General features: G+C 41.1%; 1 protein-coding gene across 1 annotated transcript in view; it reads left to right on the forward strand.

The window, feature by feature from the left end:
• Positions 1-1,157: 1,157 nt before the first annotated feature.
• LONP2 (lon peptidase 2, peroxisomal) overlaps positions 1,158-24,435 on the forward strand; it is a 37,041-nt gene continuing 13,763 nt past the window's right edge. Inside the window, exons 1-11 of the mRNA XM_058033993.1 lie at positions 1,158-1,447; positions 2,302-2,536; positions 3,219-3,350; positions 4,650-4,772; positions 5,494-5,654; positions 5,857-5,951; positions 7,190-7,448; positions 12,977-13,118; positions 18,883-19,033; positions 19,603-19,729; positions 20,736-20,869. Coding sequence (XP_057889976.1) covers positions 1,215-1,447; positions 2,302-2,536; positions 3,219-3,350; positions 4,650-4,772; positions 5,494-5,654; positions 5,857-5,951; positions 7,190-7,448; positions 12,977-13,118; positions 18,883-19,033; positions 19,603-19,729; positions 20,736-20,869 — 1,792 coding nt within the window. The 5' untranslated portion in view covers positions 1,158-1,214. The remainder of the gene's footprint in view (positions 1,448-2,301; positions 2,537-3,218; positions 3,351-4,649; positions 4,773-5,493; positions 5,655-5,856; positions 5,952-7,189; positions 7,449-12,976; positions 13,119-18,882; positions 19,034-19,602; positions 19,730-20,735; positions 20,870-24,435) is intronic.

Genomic DNA, 24,435 nt, shown 5'->3' on the forward strand with positions numbered 1-24,435 from the left:
TAAACATTTGTAAGTGTTGAATATATGTTTACAGAGTAATTATATTTAACATTGGGAAATTCACAAAACACTTTCCACATGTGTTATGTGCCCTTTTATATTAATGTTTTCTAAATGTCATGTTGAATAGTACATTAAATTCCAGCTTCTTTCTAAGGTACCTGAGGTGGTAGCTTTAGAAGATGTTTTTCTCAGCTGTAATAACTTCTTGCATTTAAATATATTGGTGGTATTTCCATATTACTGTGTATTTTCCAGTGAACCAACAGATGAAGGTTTTAATAAACCCCATGATTATAAGCAAGGTTTTAACTGCAGCTGTCCTTTTGCATTTCAAATTGTCAGTTTGCTGCTGCTGTGATTTCCCCTCTGTACAGGATTACCTTTGTTCAGCAGGAGTCATGCAAGGCAGTGATTAACAAGAGATTGGCTAACCTAGTTCACTGCGTTATGCAATTTTGATATTGCACCTCATTTACCAACGGGGGGGAAATCAAAAAGGAAAGTTTCTAAACCCTACATTTTTGTCTGAACTCTCCATAGGGCCTCAGTGCTTGGAGCCCTTTCACCTGCGCACTTCAAACCCACCGGGGGCGTTCCTGTGCCAGCTGCGCCAGGTGAGCCTGCCTTGGCAGGGGCTGCGACTGGGTGATCTCCGGAGCTCCTTCCAGCCCGATCCAGGATGCTGAGCCCTTCGACCCGGAGCGCGGATGCAGGAGAGCAGATGTGTGTAAAAACCGACAAAAAGGGGGATTTCACCTCGTAGCCGTCCCACTTAAAAACCGATTTGTCACACGCTCCCTCTCCAGTGTCGGAGCCCTTAGCACTCCTCAGAGCGCTCAGCCCACAGCCATTGCCAGTGCCAGCCTGACACCTGCCGGCGGCCCAGCGGCCTCGGCGGGACTGAAGGGGACCTGTTCGGTTCGCTGTTTGCAAGGAGACCGGACCCGAGAGGCCCCGAGAGCGGCAGTAGGAGCGGCGGGAGCGCCTCGGGAGCGGCCGGACCGATTCTGGAGCGATGGGGGCGATTCGAGACCAGGCCCGGGCCGGGGGCAGCACGGCCGCCGCCACCAGAGGGCGCAGCGGGCGGGGCGGGAGCGGCCGGTCCCTGCCGGCGCCCGTAGGGGGCGGGGCCGCGGCGCGTGAGGGGCCGGGCTGCCATGGCGGCGGGGCCGGCGTGAGGGGCACAGGCAGGGTGAGAGTGGCGAGCGGCCATGGCGGCGGGCAGCGCTATCCAGATCCCCAGCCGGCTGCCGCTGCTGCTCACGCACGAGAGCGTCCTGCTGCCCGGCTCCACCATGCGCACCAGCGTGGACTCGCCGCGCAACATGCAGCTGGTGCGCAGCCGGCTGCTGAAGGGCACCTCGCTGCGGAGCACCATCATCGGCGTCATCCCCAACACCAGCGACCCCACGTCCGACTGCGACGACCTGCCCAACCTGCACAGGTGCGCCTCGGCCCGGCTCTCCTGCCGCCCTCGCGGCCTGCGGGACCCCGGAGCCCGGCCCGGCCTCCCCGGCCGGGGCTCGCCGTGGGGTCCTCCCGCGGGGCCGCCCCGCTCCGCCGGCCCCGGGAGACGCCTCTGCCCTCCCCGAAACCCGGTCACACAACCGACCCAGCGGGCGAGGTGCCGGGGACGGGCTGGCCGGAGGGGAACTTTGAAAAGAGGCTGAGGTGGCCGGGCAAAATAAGACGAAAGAACGCAGCTCTAGGGCTGTCGCAGCTGTTAACCATAGGATTTTTCACCTAATAGGTAACACAGCTATTGGCTTAGTTCACATAAAATAAAAACAATTATATTTCTGTCTGGTGAAACTAACATGACGTAACCCTTACTCTTCGAACTTTTTCATATCATGGACTTAGGCAGATGTTGAAAGAAGATAACTTCTGTTGTAAATATGCTTCAGTAGGTCCGATGATCTAAAATATTGATTCAGTTCAAGGCTGGGAAGAGCTGTCATTTACAGACACTCCCTTTTCCCAGTGTATATTGCTTCAGCAGAAATGTCAGTGTGCCTGTCCACAGCCAGATCCATTATGAAAAACTTACATATGTTTCTAAATTGTGTAACTGATATTACAGTACTTTACTTCATTTTTAACTCATTTGGGTTCAGGTTTTAGGGTTTGGTTTTGTAGTCCGTGTTACAAAGGGAATTGGATAATTTGATTTTGTTTCACAATAGGAACTATGACCCATCAAGGTCTTGCAAACTACAGCTTGGTTGCTTCTGATAGGGAGCACTCAAAATGTTCTGTGGAAGGTGGCAAATAATACAAGATGTGATCTGTTTCTAGGATTGGCACTGCTGCCCTGGCAGTTCAGGTGGTTGGTAGCAACTGGCCCAAGCCCCATTACACGTTGCTGGTGACAGGCCTGTGCCGGTTCCAGGTCCTGCAGCTGCTGAAGGAGAAGCCCTATCCCGTTGCTGAGGTGCAGCAGTTGGATCGACTGGAGCAGTTCACTAATGGCCATAAATCTGAGGAGGAGCTTGGAGAGCTGTCAGAGCAATTCTACAAGTATGCAGTACAGGTAATTTGTTTTATTCTTGTGTGTCACATAACCTGTGGGTGTACTTGGGCTCTTTATTTGTTTCCTATCTGCCCTTCTGTTTCTCCAGTTCCTATATTTTTCAGCAACTAGTAGAGTTTCAGTATTTCTGCTACAAAATAAATGCTGCTGTTACAGCTTGAGGTTTCTGTGCCAAGTTCCAGGGTGTCTGCCCAGCTCATTGCAGCTGAATCTTGTGCAACTGCTTGTGTTGGTGCTATGATAAGTTGGTGTTTCATATATAGCAACACTACAGATACATTCTAGTAAAAGATTTGATCAATTTTTACAGAGAGATAAGAAAATATATATGATAGAAGTATAGTGAATTAGAATTTAAAGGATGTATTGAAAAAGAGTGACGGGGAAGTTTTTAATCTGGGTATGTGGGGGAAATAGGAGATCTATATATTGAAAAAAATGCTGCAAACAACAATGATACTTTTGAACTTCTGAAACAAGCAGAAAGCTCAAAGTCTTGGCGCTCTATGCTGAGTTAGTGCCTCACCTGTGAACCTTTGGTGAACTTCTTTCAGTCGCTTTTTGGCAAGCTACCTGGACATGCTTCACACTGAAAGACACAGTTGTGTTTAGGTCAGAGAGGCACTGAGATCGTTCCAGAAGGAGCCCAGCAGCCATCAGTGTTGTTCCTTGTGTGTTGTAGCTGGTGGAGATGCTGGACATGTCTGTGCCTGCAGTGGCAAAGCTCCGGCGCCTCCTGGACAATCTGCCCAGGGAAGCTCTGCCAGATATCCTGACCTCCATCATCCGAACTACCAACCAGGAGAAGCTGCAGGTATTGTCTTCTGCTTCAGCACTTCCACTGCTAGTTAGGTGTGCTGCCTTTTAGAGTCACTCACTTTTAGGTAATTTTGGAATTGCTTACACTTGTGACTGCACAGTGATAACATTATGCCAGCAGGGTTTTGTGTTACAACTGAGCATGAGTGCTTGCAAAATGGTTTGATGGTGTTGTTAAAGTGTTTATATGCATGTGGGAGAGCTCTCTTAAGGTAAATAGATCTAGTTGGGAAATCTTGGAAATGGTTCACTTGTTTAAACTTAATTAAGTAGAGCATGGAGTTCTCATAGTAAAGATGATAAATCTTTCTTCAGGTTGTGTTGAAACTTTTCTTATTTATCCCAGCTGACTGATCAGTATTACTAATAACTTCAGAATTAAAATACTTTTAGTATTAGATTTAAATATTTTAAAAAATATCTTGAAGTCTGGGTTTCTTTAAACACTGAGACAGTGGTTAAATTTCTATCATATATTAAAGTAAATCTGTGCAAAAATTATCTTTATGGCCTTGGTGCTTATTCATCTGATTTCTGTATTTGCTTGCTGTGTTTTGGAAGTTGTTCCTTTTCTTCTCTAACTGCTTGTCCTGCACCTGGAATTGAAAGTGTGTTAGGTTCTTTCAAAGCACCACAAGTAGAAATTAATGCAGTATAATGTGAAGGGAAGGTGTGTACTATAGCTGAATATCCTGCTGGAGGAAGGTGTGTTAGGTATTTGTGTGTGACTTTTTAATTTTTAGAATTTCTAAAGAAAAGAGCAGCTGGTGGAAGCTGTGGAAATACAGAGGAGCAGAATTCTACCCATTTCCACACATTAACTTAATTTCATATGAAAATGAAATTGTGTGCAAAGTATTAGAAAGACAAAATAAACAAAAAATCTGTGAATGAAAACCTTAAGGCACAAGGTGATTTTTTTCCCCTGGGTTACCCAAGGAGATCATGCTGTAACTTTTTTAGCAGGGCCATCTCTTTGCTGAGGCCCAGTAATTGAAAAATAGAACATTGATAGATGCTTGCTACAGAAAATGCAACTGAAATATTGAGGTGTTTTAAAACTAGGCAGGGTAAGAGAATTTTCTCTAGTTTGAAGTACTTTGTAGTTCAGGCATCCATGCCCTTGAGGGCTAGATTTTGTGTGCTGTATTCTCCTTGCTTTCCTTGCTACCTGTTTTCCTCCATCCATCTATTCTGTACCTCTGGCCAAAAGACAGTAGCAGTGCCTCCCTTTCCCCAGAGTGAGGATCCATCACTGTGAACTTGTTGGCTGCTTACAATTCCCTGCTCTCAGATTTTAGATGCTGTTAGGCTGGAAGAGCGCTTCAAGATGACCATACCATTGCTTGTTAGACAGATTGAAGGCCTGAAGCTGCTTCAGAAAACAAGAAAGTCCAAACAGGATGATGATAAAAGGGTATGGAGCTTTAAATGTGGAATACTTAAACATTCTAAATAAGTAAGATGCACTTTTTAAATAGGCTAATGAATGCATAATTTTAATCTGTGTATTTTTAATGTGTAGCCACAGCTGGCAACTTTGGCTCTGAAGATACACAAAATACAAAATATTTGTTTAAAACTGCCTGGGCTTTATTTTAATGTTTTTTAAATTTAATTTTTTTTTTTAATTTGAGTGCTTTGTGACATGAAATGAATGCTCAGATTCCTCAGTTCATGTGCACGGTATGCAGCCAGTGAGTTCTGGCCTGTGCAGTGAAAGGTGTATTGTTTACTGAGGGCATTGCAGATGAGTGGCAGCTTTTGAACTACAGATAAAGAATGGGTGTTGTAAAATGGAGCAAGAGAGATTTACCTATTTTTCTGCTTAATATGATGGGCTGCAGTGCTTGAAATATCACAAATAGCTCCTTTCAGTTTTGTTCTTGTTTTGTGCTGTTTGAGAGTTTAGGCTATACAATAAACTTACTTAGAAAATTTATAAAGAACTGTAACTTTTTAAAGAAGCACCAGTAACACTTTTTGAAGTTAATTTCTGGAGTTCACACTTTCTGGATTTCTGAATTCTTCTGTGTACCTTACCTGTTTTTGCCATGATTTTCATTCAGAGCCAAAGTCCACAGCTTATTTAAAACCCAAGACTGGTGCAATTCTGTGGCTCTGTTTCCATTGCACAGGTTGTAGCCATTCGTCCTAATAGAAGAATCAGTCATGGGAGCATTACAGAAGATGAAGAGGAAGAAGAAGATCATGATGATGTTGTCATGCTAGAAAAAAAGATTAGAACATCCAGTATGTCAGAACAAGCTCTTAAAGTTTGTCTTAAAGAAATAAAAAGGTAGGAGGCTTTTAAATGGTGGTTTCTTTAAAATTTAGAACAAATCTTGCAGACCTTTTCCTGTTTGATATATGTTTATGTTGGTTGTGTTCTTGAAGTGATTTTAAACCTCAGGCAGCAATTGCTGCCTTGCAGTGCAGTATAGGCTTCCTATGCATTTAATTTCTGGTTGGCCTTTTGAATTCTGTACTTACATTTCCAGATTAAAGAAGATGCCTCAGTCAATGCCAGAATATGCTTTGACAAGAAATTACTTGGAACTGATGGTAGAATTGCCATGGAACAAGAGTACAAAAGGTAAACCCTTCTCTTAGTGGTGATTCTTGTGCATAAATGTTTAGGACAAGTAAATATCACGTAAACACTGTGAATTAGTTCAGTCTTGTAAAAACATTGTTGGTAAGTTACTGTAAGCCAGGAAAACCATTAGACTTCAGTGAGAGCTGTACACTGAGTAGCCTGTGTAGTGCAGTTGTATGTCTAGGAATGAGGATTTTAAAAGTGTTAAGAATAGTTTAATTAAAAAATGAAGGTGTTACTAATTACAATTTGTGCCAGTATGTATCAAAGAAATGAGCATCTAATTATTTTTTATATGTCAGACAAAAAGCCCCTTTGGGAATTTCTGTAACATTGGTCTTTCTGAAGAAGATTCTGGTTTATCTTAAGCAAGTGTGGTAAGAAACCAAAGGATAAAAAAGCACAACTGTAGTTAATTTTAATAATTACAGCTTGGGGAGTAGTAAAAAACATTGTCTGCTTCATACCATAATTTTTGGAGTTGTGAGTAGAGGGTGATACTGTTAATACAGATACAGTGTGCAAAAATGGAGAGTGAGGGAAGAGTAGGAAACCAAACATGACCAACAGACATCTGACCAGCACAAGTAGATTAAATGGGCAAAATTACTTTGCACAAGGTGGACTTAGCACATCTGCACGTCCATCTCTACCCTTGTGGTGGTACTTGTAGTGATGAATTGTTGCTGGTTTGAAATAGAGCTCTGGCTGTTTACAAATCTTGTAAATATTTTCTTTAATCATGAAATTGTAAAAAGATCTGCCTACATTTACTTTGCAGTATTATTCAAAGAATCCCCAAATGAGTAAAATGTTTGTTGACAGCCATGTCCTAGCAGAATGTTTTTTGGTGGAAGTTGCTCTTTGATCTTTTAAAATTATGCTGTGTCATGTGAAGTTTGGTGTTTTTACTTTAAGCAAAGTTTGTGAGTGTGACCCATGTGATTGCTACTTTGAACTCTGTAGCAACAGTGAATAAAAACACACATGAATACAGAAATAGAAAATCACGATAATGACATCCAAGGCTAAAATAATTATCAGTACTGTGTCATTTTCAGTACTATAATCTAGCTAAAAAGGAGATTAAAGAAGACTTTAGTACCTTGTTTTAGAGAAGCACTGTGTGTGAGCTGGGGGTTGCCCTGCTGAGGGGATCTGTTCCTCTGTGGGATCAGTTGTCCCCATTTCCAAGGCAGATGTGCTGATTGATCCCCGTGCTGTGTCCGTCCCAGACCGCCTGGAGATCCGCGCCGCTCGCATCGTCCTGGACAACGACCATTACGCCATGGAGAAACTGAAGAAGAGAGTGTTGGAGTACTTGGCTGTGCGACAGCTTAAAAACAACCTCAAGGGACCCATTCTTTGTTTTGTGGGGCCCCCAGGAGTTGGTAAAACCAGTGTTGGAAGATCAATTGCAAAGACTCTGGGTCGAGAATTCCACAGGATTGCTTTAGGAGGAGTCTGTGATCAGTCTGATATTCGAGGCCACAGGTAATTACTTCTTCTTTTCCTAATTGCATTTTTTCTTTGCAGAATGTATTGATTGTTTTCACTGTTCAGCCAATACAGAGAATTTTTGCTTCTATGAAACAATGGTAGGTATTTATTGATTTTCCTTGGTATTCAGTGGTGTTACTTAGGAGAGAATGGATGTTTAGTGCTGTTGTACAGCCTTTATTCTTTCCTCCTGCTGCTGCTTTCTGTTTTCTTAGGGAATGGATTTCATCTCCAGTTATTTTAGCACTTTGAAGTAAAATTCTGTAGGAAGTTTAATGCAAAGTCTTGATTTTTTTTGCTTTTTAAGACAGATGTAAAGATTTAATTATCCAGTGTTACCTGTGGTAGCAATATGTTCCTTCATAACCATGTTTGCTGCTAAAAGTCAAGAGGAAACTTGGAGTGATACATGCAAGTTACTAGAGGATAGCAATGGACTTGTTTTTGCACTGTTTTCCTATATCAAAAGTATATTTATGCAAGAGCTCCTAAGCTGGCAGGTTTCAAAGGAGATTTTTTGGATGACATTCCTTAGGACTGTTTTTGATATTGGGCTCTTTATGTATCTACTGTTTAGTCTCTTAAATTTGTATTAGTCCATTCCTCCATCCTTGCACCTGGAGGCATAATGAATGGGTAGTAGACAAGTAACTGCCAAACATCACTGCAGCATTTTTGTTTCCATTACACATATTTTATGCTTATTGCATTCAGTGTAGAAAATCTGGAATAATGAATTTTAGTCACGTTTTCTTTAAGTCATGTTATTGAATAAAATACAGCAGTAGGTGAATACTGTGAATTAAAAGCTATCAGTTATTTTTTTGATGCTGTCTAACAGTTAATTTTGCCCAGTGGCTATGCAGCTACTCTCAGTAGGATACACCTAAAATAGAATGTCCTAAAAACAACTTAAAATGTAACTCAACAACATGTGCTATTCGAAGTGAAGCCACTAGAGGCTGTGGAATACTCAGCATTATGGAAAGGAACTTTTCCAGAGCAGAGCAGGACTCAATCCTTTGTGACAGGGAAACCACATCTTGAGCTTGAAGTCAAATTTCCTATCTTGTGCTTAGACCTCATAAAGAGTAAAGACAAGGAGAGTCATATGAGAGAGTCTCTAAAAAACTTGTTAATTCTGGTGTTTGTGGTTGTCACACATTTTTGAGGGCATGATTAAGTTATTAATTCATGTTAGAGGCTAACTTATAAATTTCATATTAAAAAATGTATTAAATTAGCCAGTGAGAAATATTTGCTAAGAGATTTTATTTTTCACCAGCAAAGGAAAATGTAATCTAGAATTAGCAAGAATACTGTGTGGTTACTGTTCAACAAGCAAGTGTATAGTTTAAAGATGAACTTCAGAGCAGTTGGTACCAAGAGTCCTTTGTAGCCAACTGCTTTTTCCAGTTTTTTTATAACTAAAATCAAACCCACTTGTTGCATACTGGATTTTAAATTCTCCTTTGGTTAGTTTTCCTCTTTCTCAGAGTAAGATTTAATCAGATTAGAACTACAGCTTTTCTGTAGAGCTCTGTAGTGTCCTTTTGTGTGAATAAATCCTTCAAGTTACTCCCAGTCAGGTGAATCCACGTTGGCAGTCAGAGGGAGGTGGTCTGGAGGTGCAGCAGACACAGACTGCTGTTTTCTGAGTTTCACTGTTGAGCAGGCTGATTTTCTAATATTACACCTTAAAGACTTAGATTTTTTTCTTCTAAAAGCTCCTTATTGGGCTTTGGGGCTTAAGTTAAGGATTCCATTAACATTGCAGGAGAACAGTACTGTATGTGCCTACTGATGTACTGAACATGTAGAAAAATGTACCAAATGTACTGGAACATTCAAAAGGAACTGCTGCAGCTTGACTGGCAAGCAAACAGTGCCTGAAATAGCTTTCACTTGTTCACTTTGGGGAAAGGTGCAGAGTGAGAGATTGAGCAGACCAGGCTGTGGGAGAGCAGCAGGCTGGGCTGTGCTGCACCAGTAACTGTGCTGTCCCACCTGATGTGGCAGTGTGGCACGTGGAGCTGCCCAGGTTTGGCCATTTCACTGGGGATCCTGTGGGATCCAGCTTGGGAATCCTTCAGTGATTGAGTGAAGAGTGGGCAGGCATTGCTCTGCATTCCCAGAATGAAATCATCCTCTTGGTACCAAACCAGAACTCCTTGATCAGACATCTTTCAGCTGTTGTCTGCATTTACCCCTCATCTATATCATGTGTTAAAGTATGTTGGTTTACATTTGTCATTTACTTGTATTAAAAAAAAAAGAAAAAAGAAAAAAAACCCACAAACCACTCTCCTCTGAAGAATGACATAGAACTTTCTTCCAAGAAGCTCATTGCTTTTAAAATCTCCTGGGTATTGATATTTTGTATCACACAGGAAATGTATGATCTTCTCTGTTGTGTGTTTTTTCTATTTCTGAAAAGGAAAGATGTAATTGTGCCATTTATTTATAGTGGTGCTGGTGAGGTAAGTGTGAAGCTCTGTTTCTCACCTTCATGTGAAGCACTCCTTCCTGTTTTACCACTGCTTTGCAGTTTCAGAAGCTTGGACAGTTCACTTCTGCCTTTGCTGAAGCCTTGTTCAGGTGCAGCTGTTTGAGCACAGATGGATTCCTCACCAGGACAGCTGTGCTGGCAGAACTTCCCTCACAGCCCTTCTTGCACCAGAGAGAAACAAACTTCAAACAGCTTCACCCAGGAGAGGAATGGGCTTTGTTAGACAAGTACAAAGCAGAGATAGATTTGTGAAGCCCTTGAGTGGATGCAATCTCTGGCCTTGCACAAAAAAACCCAACAAGGCTGTGACCTTGTGCAAGGACTTTCAGAAACAGTGGTGTTACCTTTGTTACCCTTTTCTAGCCCTGCAGTTAAAAATTATTTAAAACTACTTGTCTTGAGATCACTCTGAAGAAAGTGAGTCTTGTTTCTTTCTTTGAATAAATCTACCACTGCTTTAAGGCTTCTATTTCCTAGGCTTTCCCAGTTTACTTTGGGAGAACCAAGAAGGTTGGATTTCCCACCTGTGTTTTTACATTTTCTAGGATACACAGTGCCTGATGATATACTATACCACTCTAGTATTTTGTTTAAAGGCACTTTTTCACTGTATATAAAAGATACTAAGTTGCAGACCTCTGCCTGGAGCTCTCAAGGGGTTGGGTTTTTTAAGTGTTGCTACACAGTGAGGCAAGTAGGAAACCTGCTCTGTGCTTCCTGTTTTGAGTGGGGAAAGCTGACTGTTATCTGGGTTTAATGCAGGGAAAGAGACTGCATCAAAAAATGAGCAAAGCAATGTAGGATATTGTTTAACCTCCTTTCAACCCCAGCAAAAATAATGAAATCAGCATCACATTCATTGATAGTGTTCCTAAACATTAGCATTTAGTTTCACATCTTAGAAGGCAAAGGTTAACAGCCAGACAGATAAATGACCATATCTGCTTCTAATATATTCTGGCTGGTTTTATATGTAAATACCTGCAGGGCCTGCCTTACCAAGGATTCTTTTGTTGAGATGTGTTCCCCTAATAACTTTGGAGAGCTCAAGCATTTGATTATTAGTATAATAAAGTAGCTATTGGTCCATGTCTAGTAAATGAAGAGGTACTACAGATTTAGACTATTGCATCTGTTTGCCTTCATTTAGTTTACAAACCAGCCTCTTCCATAAAACTCAATGGAACATGGATAGCTCAAATCTTTATGGGATTCAAAGGACCAAGTAAAACTGTGTATCTAAAAACACAAACATGCATTCAAAAAGTGTAATGTTTTAAAGCATGCACTTGAGAATAATTTAGCAAGCAAGAACAAAGAATGTTTGATGTTTACCTAATTATGTTACCTTATTACTACCATAAGCAAAATACTGAAACAGTTGGGCTGCATTGTCTCTGAAGCATATAAAATTATTCTCAAGTGCAGGGAGGATCTTGTGGTAAAAACAATCCGGAGGAGAACCACCACCAAACAAAACCCAAAACCACAAAAAGAAAAGAACCCAAACCCATAACTGAAAAAAACTCAAATCCCCCCAAAACCAAAGGAATTCCCAAACTGCTGCAGCGACGCATTTATTTACACTGGTAAGTGATTCACTTGTGTGACCTGCAGCTGTGACTGAGTCTCCTCATTCAGAATGCACTCTGTGGGATGCTTTCCCTGTCCTGGCAGGGCTGTGGGTGTGCAGATGGAGGAGGAGGAGGAGGCTGGCTGTGTGAGAGCTCCCCATGCAGAGTGCTGATCTGTAATGAACGTTCCACAGCTCAGCCTCCTGAGAGAATCCCCTCCTTTCTGCACACTGAGACTGCACAAAAGCACTGAGGGGAGGAACTCTTGCCTGCTGCCTGCTTCAGTCTTTAGCAGCTGCCTCAGGAAGGGGTAACAGGCAAACTGAATTTCTCCTGCACTGCTGGCTGTTTAGAAGATCTTAAAACCTTTTATTTTTTGTCAGATCTAGAATTAAATTAAAATTAAATTTTATTTACTGCAATTTGTTTCCTCAGTGGTTAAATATTACATGGAACTGACATCATTGCTGTGTGGTTTGGGTTCTGTTTTTGTTGGGTTTTGGGGTTTTTTATATATTTAAAGTCATCTCTAGTATTTTTTGAAATTAGTCCTGCGGTATTTTTGGTTTAATGTTTGTAAATGTCATCCTATTTATTTTGGACAGTAGTGAACCAGATCATATGGCAAAGCAGGCCTGTTCTGCTTGTCTGCTTTGGGAGGGTCATGAGCCAGATCTGTAATTCAGCACTTAGTGTATCTCTTTCTTCTCAGAATTACATGCTCTTAATTATAGTGCTTTGAGTAGTTATGGCACAGGCAGAAATGAGTGTATAAATGCAGCAAACAGGGGTTATATACAGCTGTAAAATGTAGTTGTGCTCTGTGTGTGTTATGGAAAAAAAATGTTACTGATTTGCTAAATAAATTCAAACTCATCATTTTTTGTTCCATTGCAGTGTTCAGCTTTTCATTTCATATTGAAATGACAGTAAATACTGTTCTTTTTGGTGGGTGTTTATTAAACCATGCTGTCAAGGGGACATTGACAGTTCAACATAATTGGAATTTTGCTCTCTTTTGTAACATGCTGTGTGAACTTTGTTGTGATAACAAAATCCCAGCATTGTAATTATGAAAATGTTTTTATTAATAAGGTTCCCAAATCTGCTTCTGCTTGTTCTTACAGTACAATGATGCTGGTCCTGGAACTTAAGATGTCCACAAGCTATAAAGATTGGATACACTTTAATGCAAATTATTATCTTTGCAAACCAGCTCGTTCACCATGGAACTCAAATTTTCATCTGCTATTACAATTGCTTGTATAGCACTGTTGTATATCCCATGTTTTTATCAAGTATTCTGCAAATTCTTGCAAAAAAAGCAAGAATTGTTGAAGTGCTCCTTGTTCTTCTATTTTGCCTGGAGTTTTATTTGTGATATCTTTGATGTTGTTGTCCTGTTCCCTGTGTCACCCCTGTTCCCCTTTCCTTTCCAGGCGCACCTACGTGGGCAGCATGCCTGGCAGGATCATCAATGGGCTGAAGACTGTGGGGGTGAACAATCCTGTTTTCCTCTTGGATGAGGTGGATAAGCTGGCAAAGAGCTTGCAGGGAGATCCTGCAGCAGCCTTGCTTGAGGTAAGAGGTGTTAAACTGCAAGCATTGTTTCATTTGATTTTAAAAGAATTAAACTGGACTCAGAAGATTCACTGGACAAAAGAAGGTCTGAGTGTGCCAGCTCTGTTATTCCAATATCAGCTGCTGAGTTCTGACATGGGTGGGTTTCTGTCAGTTCCTTGGGCACAGTGCAGATGCTGTGGCTAATTAATAGAAATCTTAGTGAGCTGTACTGGAACACAAGGATAGATTTTGGGGTGGTTTCTGTATTTAAATAGTGTTCAAGCCCTGAACATCACTTATTTGGGGACTTCAAGACATTGATTTTAAATAATCTATATTGTTAGCTAAGAAAGACCTGTAGAGGACCTAGACTAGACTTCTTCAAGTTTTCCCTTTCTTTATTGGAACAACTTCAATATATTTTTGAAGCTTTTGATGGTACCAGCTTGTGTTGGAGCTAAGCAGTTTACCCAGTGCATAATATGGACTAGATGCATGTTCTTTTAGGAGCATTTCTTTAATTAGTGTTGCAATTAACTTTCTGAACTTGGATTTTTCATGTAAGTCACAGATTCCCACTCCTTGACTGATTATAGTGTGATGAGTGTTTGGCTGATTATGGTGTGATGAGTGTTAGCTTTCCGTGAGAGTCAGGTTTTCCATGAGTGCATTTTTTCTGAACTTCTGGCACTCAGATATGAATTCTCCTGATTTTTGAAGCACATATTACAGTTATTTTATCACTAAGGTTTTAGAGTTGTCAAAGTTGATTGCCTAAAGACAGAACATTCCAGAGATTCAATTGATGACTTTGGTGAATGAGATACTGTTGGAATATTTTGTAAATCTCATCAAGTGTTGAGATATTATTAATTAGGTTAGTTGGGCTTTCAGGAGGCCAAAACTGGAGTGATCATGAGGAAGATAAATTGAGACCTGTGCCTTCTTCATTCATCCTGTAGCAGACAGCAGTAAGGAGTTGTCAGAACCTTCATCCCAGTTTCCATTTTCTGGAGTGTGACGTGATATCCCATTACAATTCCCTTTTCCACTGATTCGTGCACGTTCAGTGCTTTTATTCTGGCAGTTTGCAGGAGAGAGGAAGGAGCATGTCCTCAGGTGTGGGGAAGAGACAAAGCATTGCCCTTCCCTGGGCAGAAGAAGGCTGTGTCCATCTTCCTGTGCCAGCAGGGATGGCAGAGGAGAGAATGAGGGAGGTGCTGGCACAGAGGGGCTGGGCCAGGCTGAATTGTTGAGGCTGCCAGGGCAGATGCAGCACTGATGCATGTGATAGTTTTAGTATTGTGCATGCTTAGAGATTCCTTGTACTGCTGTAGTTTTACACTCTGCCTTCTCTTTTGTGTTCTCTCTGCCCCAGGGGCTGCCATGTTCCCTCTGTTGCAGCTGCACTGCTTCTGGCATGGCTCTGTACCTGTTTCAGCCTAAAGGAGAGGCATTAGTAAAGAATACCCACGTTATTTGAGCTAGCCTGGCTTGCTGTCACAGAAGTGACTGAGGGCATAATCCCAGCAGCATCTCACTTGTCAGACCTGAGGTGTGGTAGCTTTAGTAGGTGGGGGTGAAAGTGGTTCTGATAGTATTTGCCTACAGAGTCATTCTAATGACTCTCTTGACTGACAGTGCTTAATGCAGTGATTTAAATATGAAAAATGCTACTTAAATTAAGGTGTCATGAGCTCATCTGGATGCTGTATGACATTCTGCAAATGAAGTGTCAATTGACTTCCTACAAACGTCATTATTTTCTTCCTGCTAGATAGTGGAAAATTACTGTTTTGACAAGGCCAAGGAGTTCTTTGAAAATCAGTGTATGAACAGGCTGTGGTTTGAGAGCTCTGTTTTGATCTTTGCATGTTAACACGAACTAGTAGTAATTGAAATGTACTAGAAAATAGCGTGGCTTCACTTCTTTGGCTTTTAAAAATGACAGTCATGGTCCTTTACCTGTGCATTTACCAAGAGTGTAGTACACTTTTTTAGGGTGCATGAAGGGCCTCAAAGTGCAAAGAAAACAAGCAGAGAAGTGTAATAAATACATTGTTCCTTGTGCTATTCCTCTGAGGGATTTTATTTACACTTTGCTGAAAGTGTAATGCTTTCTGTTTCTGAGTTTGCTGATACTGCTCCTGTCATTTGTCTTTTAGATACTTGAACTAAGCTGTCCTAATTCTAGTCAATGAATGGATAAAAATACCTGAAAATCAAATTTTTCTATTTAGCTGGCTGTTGTTTGCTATGCAGACACAATGATTTGCGATTTCTTGGAAAGAGTGTTCCAATCATCTAGATCTGTATATTAATATTGGTAATTTTATTCAACCTTTGCTGGGTTTATAATTTTTTTTTCATTCCCTGCCCTTCACTAGAGAACAATTGTGGTTTTCTCTTGTGTCATTTTTGAAGGCAAACAAATTTAATGAATACCTGTTTAATTGGTTGTGTTGGAATTCTGGTACTTCGTTACTGCTTTGAGATGTTTCTGTTTTCCATCTTTTAAAACCATATTCTCAGGGATATTCAGCTCTGCTCCTGTCATGGATTTTTCCAGCTAAACCTCATAAGGTTCACTTCCCACTGCCTGCCTGGGCTGCAGGGTTTATGTAAGCCCTGCTAATTGCCCATTAGTTGCATCTGGAGAAGTAATTGCTCTATTAACCATGGCTGGGCTGCTCCCCTGTGAGATCTTTGTATCTCACTGCTGCTGGCTAAACATCCCGAAGCAGGTGCTTTACCTCTTCTAATGGACAGATGTCTCATGGCTGGACATAACAGCTTCATTTTCTTCTGCTTCTCGTGGTTTGTGTGGTTGGAAGGTCCATCTGGAGGGAGCAGAGGTGGGGTTATGCTGGAGAGCAAACAGTAGTCAGTGGTCACCTAACTGCTGCATCTGCTGTTCACACTGCTGCCTGTCTGCTAAGTGCCACCATTAAGTGTGAAAGGCACATCCTTTATTCCTTAATGTGTAGGTGTGTTAAATTCTTGCTGTCCACAACAGGCACATTCAGGAAGAAAATTGCCATCCCTGTGAGCTTGGGAGCAAAGCTTGGTGCTTTCTAATTGCTGCATATGTGCCTAGTTCTAATGCTTCTGCAGAGCTGTTGCTTCAGCAAGACAGAATGTCTTCATTTCCAGTTACTGTTCATTAACAAAGGAATATTTTAGTCTAAATTTAGATGACCTCTGTTAAAACCAGAAGAAAACAGAAATGGATCCAAGTGCCTGATACTGACTATTTGTATGCAGGGAAATTAGACCAGGAGCATAGCCAGGCAATTAAATGTTCGTGGAATTTATTCTGGATTTTGTGGTAATAAAAGGCTGTTACAGAGAAGCCTTTGTATGCATGTGAGCTATCTGTCATAAATTAGCCAAGATATTTTGTGCACTGAATGTTCTTTTTGTACTTCATATTTCTGTATTAGTTGAGTATCTTGGAAAACTTTTGAGCTTGAACTTCAGCACAGATACCTCACTGAAGAACAGTTCTATTTGCTTTGGAAAGTCTGTTTGAAATACAGAGGCAGGACATTGCTTTGTATCTTATTCTAAAAAACAGTTACCATGACAAGGAATTATGAGTCCAGAGGATCTTCAGCCCTTGTAAAAAACTCTCAGATAATTCACATTTTTAGATATAATCCGAGTTGGTTTGGATTACCGTTTCCATTATCTTTATTGGATGGTATTTTTTGCATCAATATTTTATATATCTTCATAAATAACATTCTCATCACCAGCTTGGCACTTAGCAGGTTCATAAGGATTTCTAGTTGCAGACTAGAAGGAGAGAGAAACATGCATGTAAATAAATGTGTCAAAATGCCAATTTGGTCTGTTAGAATACATTGTTTTTCAGCAGCTTTGGAATTGCAAACACTTCAGCAGATAGACTAGAATTCTGTGGAGATATTGGTATTAAAAAAAAAGAAGTTAGTTGAATTAGGATTAGCTATTTAAAACAGTTTAGAAAAATTTGCAAGAGTAAACTTTGTGTGGGAAGCTAATATTTGGTATAGACCTGCTTGTTTTGAAGCCAGTTTGTAGCTGCTGTGCTTGCATTCCCTGCCTGTTGTTGTGTCTCCCTGTGGTTCAGGGCTGGGCTGAGGTAAGGCACAGCACTGAATTATGTATCAGTGGACTTGGCTTGTCAGGATTCTTCAAGGCCTCTGCCTTGGTTTGTAAAGAAGGGAGTAAATGACAGCAGCTTCTTGCTGAAGAGAAGCTTTTGAGTAGCTTAGAGCCAGTGCACAATGGCATTCACTGAGTTCAGCCCTAGGCTCAGAATTGGAGCATGTGCTTCAGTATGTTTTAAGATTTCACTATTAAGGGAAATGTGTAACTGCTCTTACATCTGTGCAGCACTTCAAAATAGAATCCAAATTTATTCTGTTTTTTAGGAAAGTCAGCTGTGAATCTGGCATTCTGTAATAGAAGAATTTTTTAAGTTTGTTCTGATCATTAATTTTTTGAAAAGATTTTTCATTTTTCAAAGCCTGAGGAGAATTGAAGAGTAATGAAAATTCAGAATTGTTTATTTTATAACTATCAAACAAGTCCCCAAATTCAGTTGTTTTTTTTTAATTATCACCACTGTTCTTGGCTATAATTCAGGTTGTGTGCATTCATTTGGGTGTAGGCAGAGAAGTTATTTTGACAGTGGAGTGCTGTTTCTCAGGAGATGCATGGGTCCCATTATTTGTGACATGAGATTTATTTGTGTGGGTGTAGCATTGATCATTCATCATGTGGGAAGGAAGAGTGTGGCTGCACTTCAAGGGGGTGTGAGGCAAAGGTGGTTCTCAGGTGATACAGGAGCCAGGAGTACATTGCTGTGTACAATGAACTTCCCATTTGTGGCACTGTTAAAAAATCTACAAGACAGCATCTTAACACCCTTGTGTTCCACATATGGATTGAATATTTATCACCTAATCTTAAATTCAGGCAAGTGTTGCATTAGCACACATAAGTTCTACTAAAACCAATAGGAAGACAACACAGTTATTGAAGCTCTACTTGTAATCAGTAGATTTTTGAGCTTGGTCAGACTGTGTTTTTGGTCTGCAGTGCTTGTTCAGTTTTGTCTCAGTTGTTTTGGAACAAAAAGAAAAACAATTGTGTTGTGAAGGCCAAGGCTCACCAAGGGTCAGAGCTTGCCTGGCATGTTGTGGGCAGTAAGAACTTGTACTGCTCCTTTAGTAATAAACCTGGACAAAGCAGAAAGAGTGGGGCAGGTGATTTTGTGACAGCAGCTGAGGCTGGGACTGTGTTCTCCCCCTTGGTCTCACAAGGGAGGTCTCATGGGCTGGTGTAGGAGTAAGAGGTAAGCTTAGAGTAAGAGCTGCCAGCAGCAGGTGAGGGCTGGAGTCAGGGATTACTTGGGAGAATTCTCCTTGTTCTGTGGGACCACATGGGCTGCTTTTCCAAGGTTGCTGTGAGTCCTTCAAGGGACACTCTGCCATGTGTGAAGGGTCATGGAGATGCAGCTTAGGGGAGGTGCTTGATGGCTGGGGAAATGCTGCAGCACCTCTAGAAAAGGGCAGCCACAACTCAAGGAAGTGGCTTTTTGAGCTGTACCTGTGATGTGACATGTAGTCACAGAGTAATCCAGGCAAGGCCAGGGTTTAGTGATGTCCATAATGTATTTCATTACTGTAAAGTCAGATGGGACAGATCCAAATGGAATATAATAAAAATGTGCATATTTTATTTACTTCTGAATAAACAATTGTGTGACTTTTTTGTGTTCACTCTTGTTAAGGTCTTGGATCCAGAACAAAATCACAGTTTCACTGATCACTACCTAAATGTAGCCTTTGACCTGTCCCAAGTGCTTTTCATAGCCACAGCCAACACCACAGCCACAATCCCACCTGCCCTGCTGGACAGAATGGAGGTTATCCAGGTGCCAGGTAACACTGCAGTGCCTTCACTGCATGGCTGCTGCAGGTCCTTAAACAAGTTTGGGGTGTTCTTGCTGAAATGAAAGGCAGCTCCTTAAGGAAAGCCTGCCAGGAATCTGGAGTGCATGGCTGGGGTCATTAAAAGGGACAAGGCAGGATGCCTCTGTCACAAGAATATATTTACCATTGCATTAGCACTCAAGAAAATGAGTTTAAAGCATTTAGCACTCAGGAAAATTCAGTTCCAGGTCTGTGGTGATACATGGATACATTCTGTAATGATATTTTCCTTCATTGATTAGTTTGTATTCTGATGGTCACTTGGCTGATGCATCTTTTTAAGATGCCAGTGGAGAAAAACGTCTTTGAAAAACTAAAATTCTCTTCTTGTTTGCATGAAGTTATGAATAGCCACAAAGGATCATACCAACAGCCTTGTAAATTATAGCTGGGGGAGGTTTTTTCTTAAATTGAATCATTGTAAAAGATTTGTAAAAGATAAGAGATTTGATTATATTGTAGTATGTAAGCAAAAAGATCATTAATAAATAAATGCCTTTTTTTTTTTTTTTTTGAAGGATACACACAAGAAGAAAAAATTGAAATTGCACATAGACACTTAATTCCTAAACAGCTTGAACTACATGGGCTGACTCCACAGCAAATACAGATTCCCCAAGTAACCACTTTGGGCATAATTACCAGGTAAATCTGTTCATTGCTTTCAGTGTAAATACCTTCTTTTATAAATCAGTTTATAAAGTGGTAATACAAATATATCTTAATATGTATTGTCCTTAATAGCTTCAGCAGTTCAAGAGCTGGTAGCTTATGGAATTGCTCTTTCCCCAGCTCTTGCCTTCTCTAGAGAACTGTAGACAATTCCTTGCTCCTGCTCTCCAGGTGTGGCTCACAGTCACTTGTGCTGACACAATTGCCAAGGCCCTGAATAAACAGGGACACCTGAGGCTGGTGTGGCTGCATTGTGTGAAGCCATGGCCCTGGCAGCAGATAACATGTAGTTTAAAGAACCATGTTATATTTCTATCATTTTCATACAAAAAATGGAAATTAGGCTTCCTTTTTCCCCTTGTGACTTGATGGGTACATTTGTTTAGATTTTGAATTAGGTTTAAAAAAATAAAATACAGGGTTTTTAAATAGCTTCTATTCATTAGAACTGGGGTTTTTGTTAGACATGACAGCAAATGTATTGATCAAAACATCTTTGGAACTTGAAACCAGCTCATTTCCAATGGAAAAAGTGTACTGATTCAATGAATTGAAGTATTTTATGAGTGGTATTTTGGCTGTTTTGTGTAGTGTTACTGCCTGGTGCTTCCTTTTAGTTCATAGACTAAAACAAAATGTTTTTTCATGGCCAGCTCCTCAACTTCCAGTGAGCTGTATATTTTAAGTTTTAAAATAATTCTTCCTTTTAATTTTTGTGCATCAGGAAGAGCTCTTTGGTTAGCATTTCATGAACGTTTGGCACCAGCTGTCAGTCATGTCTTCCCACTCAGTAATTTATCTACAACTTTATCAGCAACCGCAATTATTTTGATAAAAACAAATTCTTTTTTTCCTCTGTACTGGAGTAGCCCAAGGTTTTGGTCCATTTGCCATCCATGTGTGTGGCTGTGTGTTTGGTGAGTGTGTTCCTTGCAGAGCTGTGTCCTGCAGAGCCCAGCCCAGCTGTTCTCTCCCCCAGGTACACGCGCGAGGCGGGAGTGCGGGCCCTGGATCGGAAGCTGGGAGCCATCTGCAGGGCAGTGGCTGTGAAGGTGGCAGAAGGGCAGCACAAAGAGGCAAAGCCAGATCGTGCTGAGCTGGGGGAAGGAGAAGGTGTGTATCTTTGGCATGTTTTGTTAAAAAGGGAACTTCTAATGTAGCAACTTTTTCTCCTGTTTTATTCTTCTTTAAGGACTCTTGTTTTCAAAAGCCTGGCAGATAGTGTGACAATATTCTTATGTACAGTTTTAGTGCTGAATTATGACTTAGGACATAATTTGAGTAGTTTCAGCCTGCTGAGTTAGGTGATTGACGAGTTCAGTGCATCTGTCTTAGGGATGCAGCTATGATTTGTGTATGTCTTCCTAGGTTTTTTAATGCAAATCTTTCACTTCTTCTCTAAGCATGGCTGTAGTTCCTACTAGCTCAGAACTCAATCTGGTTATTTGGTTGTACACTAAAAAAATTGTCTACATGAAGGATTCTGAAATTAGAATTGTTTTATGTGCCAATTAAGACCATGCTTATTCAAAGTCTCTCAAAGCTTTGGTAACTTCTCAGCCACAGTTAGTCTGCTCTTGTTTCCCATGTGTACAGACAGTGTTTTATCATTTCCAGTCATCAAACAGACTGAAAGAAAACTAAACACAAAACTCTCAAACAGCAAAAATACCCAGGTAACTGATTCACCAGTAAAGGCAGGTCTCTTTCTAGTCTGGAAATAGGAGAGGGAAGGATGAAGTGAGTTGAGTGTTCTAGGATCACTGTAATGTCTGTGACAACTGTAATGTAAGAACATTGAGTTTGGCAGTGTTTGCTGAAGCAGGTTCAGCTTGGTTTTCTCTGAGTGTTTGGCTTGAAGGCAGTGAGCTCTCACAGCAGCAGTACTGAATCCATGGGCCATCCTGCAGTTTAAATCATCCCATCTACACTAAAAGGCAGAGCTTTTAAGACATCTACCAATGCTTTCCTTTCAGTATTGTGTGTGTGTTCTGTACCTTCTGTGCTCTGATGGACTTTGAAGTCAAACACTGATTTGTTGATGTTTCTGTGATTGTGAGTGCTGAGCCTTGGGCTGTGCTGGCCCAGCTCAGCAGCACCAGGCAGTGCCAGGTGTCCTGGCTGCTGCACCTTCTGGGTGGTAACTTTGACAAGTCATATTTGCAAAGTAGGTAGCTGTGTCTGAAATGTGCTTCAGAGTCTAATGCAGCTGCTGAATAAAAAGAGATGTTCTGCTCTTCAGCATTCTGGTAAAATAGACAAGAGGTAAGTTTAGAGCACAACTCATGGTACTGTAAGAAGAAACACTTTATTATTAAGGCAAGTAACAAAAAGGAACTGTATTAGACATCTCAATCCAGTGAGAGAGTTATTTACCATGTTAAAATTAGCACTGTGCTTGCAACTGAGGTATTTACACTGTTAAAATTATACACTGTTAAAATTAGTTCTGGACTTGCAACTTACCAAAGCTAAGTGAAAATAGCAGCCCCAGTGCTTCAGAAGGGAGCAAAATGCTGGCATTTTTGATTGACCCAGTTTGGAGTTAAGAAAGAAATGAGCTGTGAAGAGTTGCCTTGTACTTCTGAAGTGAAAACTGTCCATAAGAAAAAGCTGTATTAATAAAAGGCAGTCTGAGGGACAGGTATCTCTGCAGTGAAACTTTGCACAGAATGGTGCAATCTGCAGAGTGGGTTTTATTTTGTACTCACACTGTGCTTACACCCTGGTGTGTTTTTACAGTGTGTCATTTGCTGGGAGTATACGAGAGTAGGAGCCTTTTAAAAAATATTTTTATTTTCATTCCGTAGGTTGGAAACAACTAAGTGTTCAAAACAAAGCTTGTAAATATCTCCAGATACTTGCAAGTTGATGCAAATAATGGGACTTGTAGTCTAAATTGATTTCTTTGGCCTTTTTTCCTCCTGTTGATTAGTGGACATTTGTGCAGTTCTGCATCATGATGATGAATTTTTATTTCATATAATGAATGACTCTGGAAGATTAGTTAATCAAGTTCTCATCCCTTAATAGCTTCATTTAGAATAATTTCTGGAATTTTTTTTCTTTATCTCTCTAAAAATTCCTAGAAGTCATTTTTGCTTCCTGCATTTGTGTGTTGCTGATGTGACTGACACTCTGCAGTTAGTGCATTGGTGTGCCTTGAGCTGTGACTAGAAGAGGGCAGATGCAGGCTTGCTTTGCCTGCTAAAACAGAATTTATTCCTGAGCCAGAGCACGGCCAAATCCTCCCATGGTGATGTGTTTGTTCAGCTGAGTGCCTCTGCCGGGGGTTGTAGTTAGCGTTCAGGACACTAGGTGGTAGAATCCCAGGCTTTGCAGCGTTGCATTGATTCAGTCAGGTGTTACCTGCAGGGAGAGCAGCTGCTGTCAGGGCTGTGTAAAGGTGAGGGTTCTGCCCCTGTGTGGCAGTGGGCTCTGGGAAGGGAGGGCACTGCCCTGCACAGCTGGGGGCTCTCTCAGCCTGGGTTCAGCACTTCCAGAAATGCACCCCTGAAATGCAGGGGCAGCTTGGAGTGCCTCCCTTGCTCCTGTGACTGCTGAGCTCTCTGGAGAGGTTGGGGAGTGCAGGGATGTTGGTTTGTGTCAGTTGTTGAGTGTGCACAGGGAACTGCAGCGTTTTTCAGAGCTCTCTGGGGAGTTGTCCCTGTGCACAGCAGTGCTGGCTGAAATTTCACTGAAACACTGGCTCAGATTTATGGGACACTCCTTGAGTCTTTTGACACTACTAGAAATTCTAGAAGTCACAAAAATATGTGAAACTCTCTTTCCTATTTTAGTGCAACTGCCTTGAGAATACAATGCAGCAACTGTGCACTAAGGCATCAGATCATGATACAGCATTTGAAACCCAGAGTAAAAAACAATTTGTCTAATTCAGACCCAGAGGGAGATTTAGGACAGGTAATATTTCATAACTAAAAGAGATGACATGAGGATTGTATTTATGTTGAATCCAAGGCTTTAAACATACTCAAATATTTCCATAACCCAGCAATACAGAGCAGTTTGTTACACTCCTTGTGGATGAAACACTTGGTTTGAAATTAAATGCAAGTTAGACTGTAGTGGTCAATGTGAACTGCCACATGAAATCTGCTGAGCCTCAGTCCAGGGTGGAGTGACTGCAGGTACTCAGGTCTGAGCTCTGCTGACCTTACAGAGCTTCCAGCTCTGCAGTGAGGGCCTTTTTCTGAAATTTCTGAAAATGGCTTGGAATGACTTCTCTGTAGGAAGTCAAAAAGACAAAAAGTGTCCTGAGAAGTTTGGCTTCAGTACAAATTAGTTTTTAAAGTGTTATTTTTTCCATGTTAACTTATCTAAATATTCCTGCATGAGCACCTCACCTTCAAGTGTTTCAAGTGCACATTGTTATTGTAGGTCACTAATGATGGAATGCAATTATTTTGTGGAAAGAGAACTTTTCTGGTGCTGTGGGGAGAAATGCACATAGCATTAAATTTAAGCATGTAAGTAACTGCAAACAGGATTAGGGTCCCAGGAAATTGTTCCCTGCCTAAAGAAACAGTTCCTAAAAGTTTGGTGCATAAGATTGAAGTTTGACAGTGGAATGTTGCTTTTAGGGAGCAGTTTCATGTTATGGCTGGCTTTGAATGTGAACTGTTGAATGTCAGCAGAGGCAATCCCATCCTTCTCTA

This window comes from Melospiza georgiana, chromosome 14 (assembly GCF_028018845.1).
Source record: "Melospiza georgiana isolate bMelGeo1 chromosome 14, bMelGeo1.pri, whole genome shotgun sequence".
Lineage (NCBI taxonomy): Eukaryota > Metazoa > Chordata > Aves > Passeriformes > Passerellidae > Melospiza > Melospiza georgiana.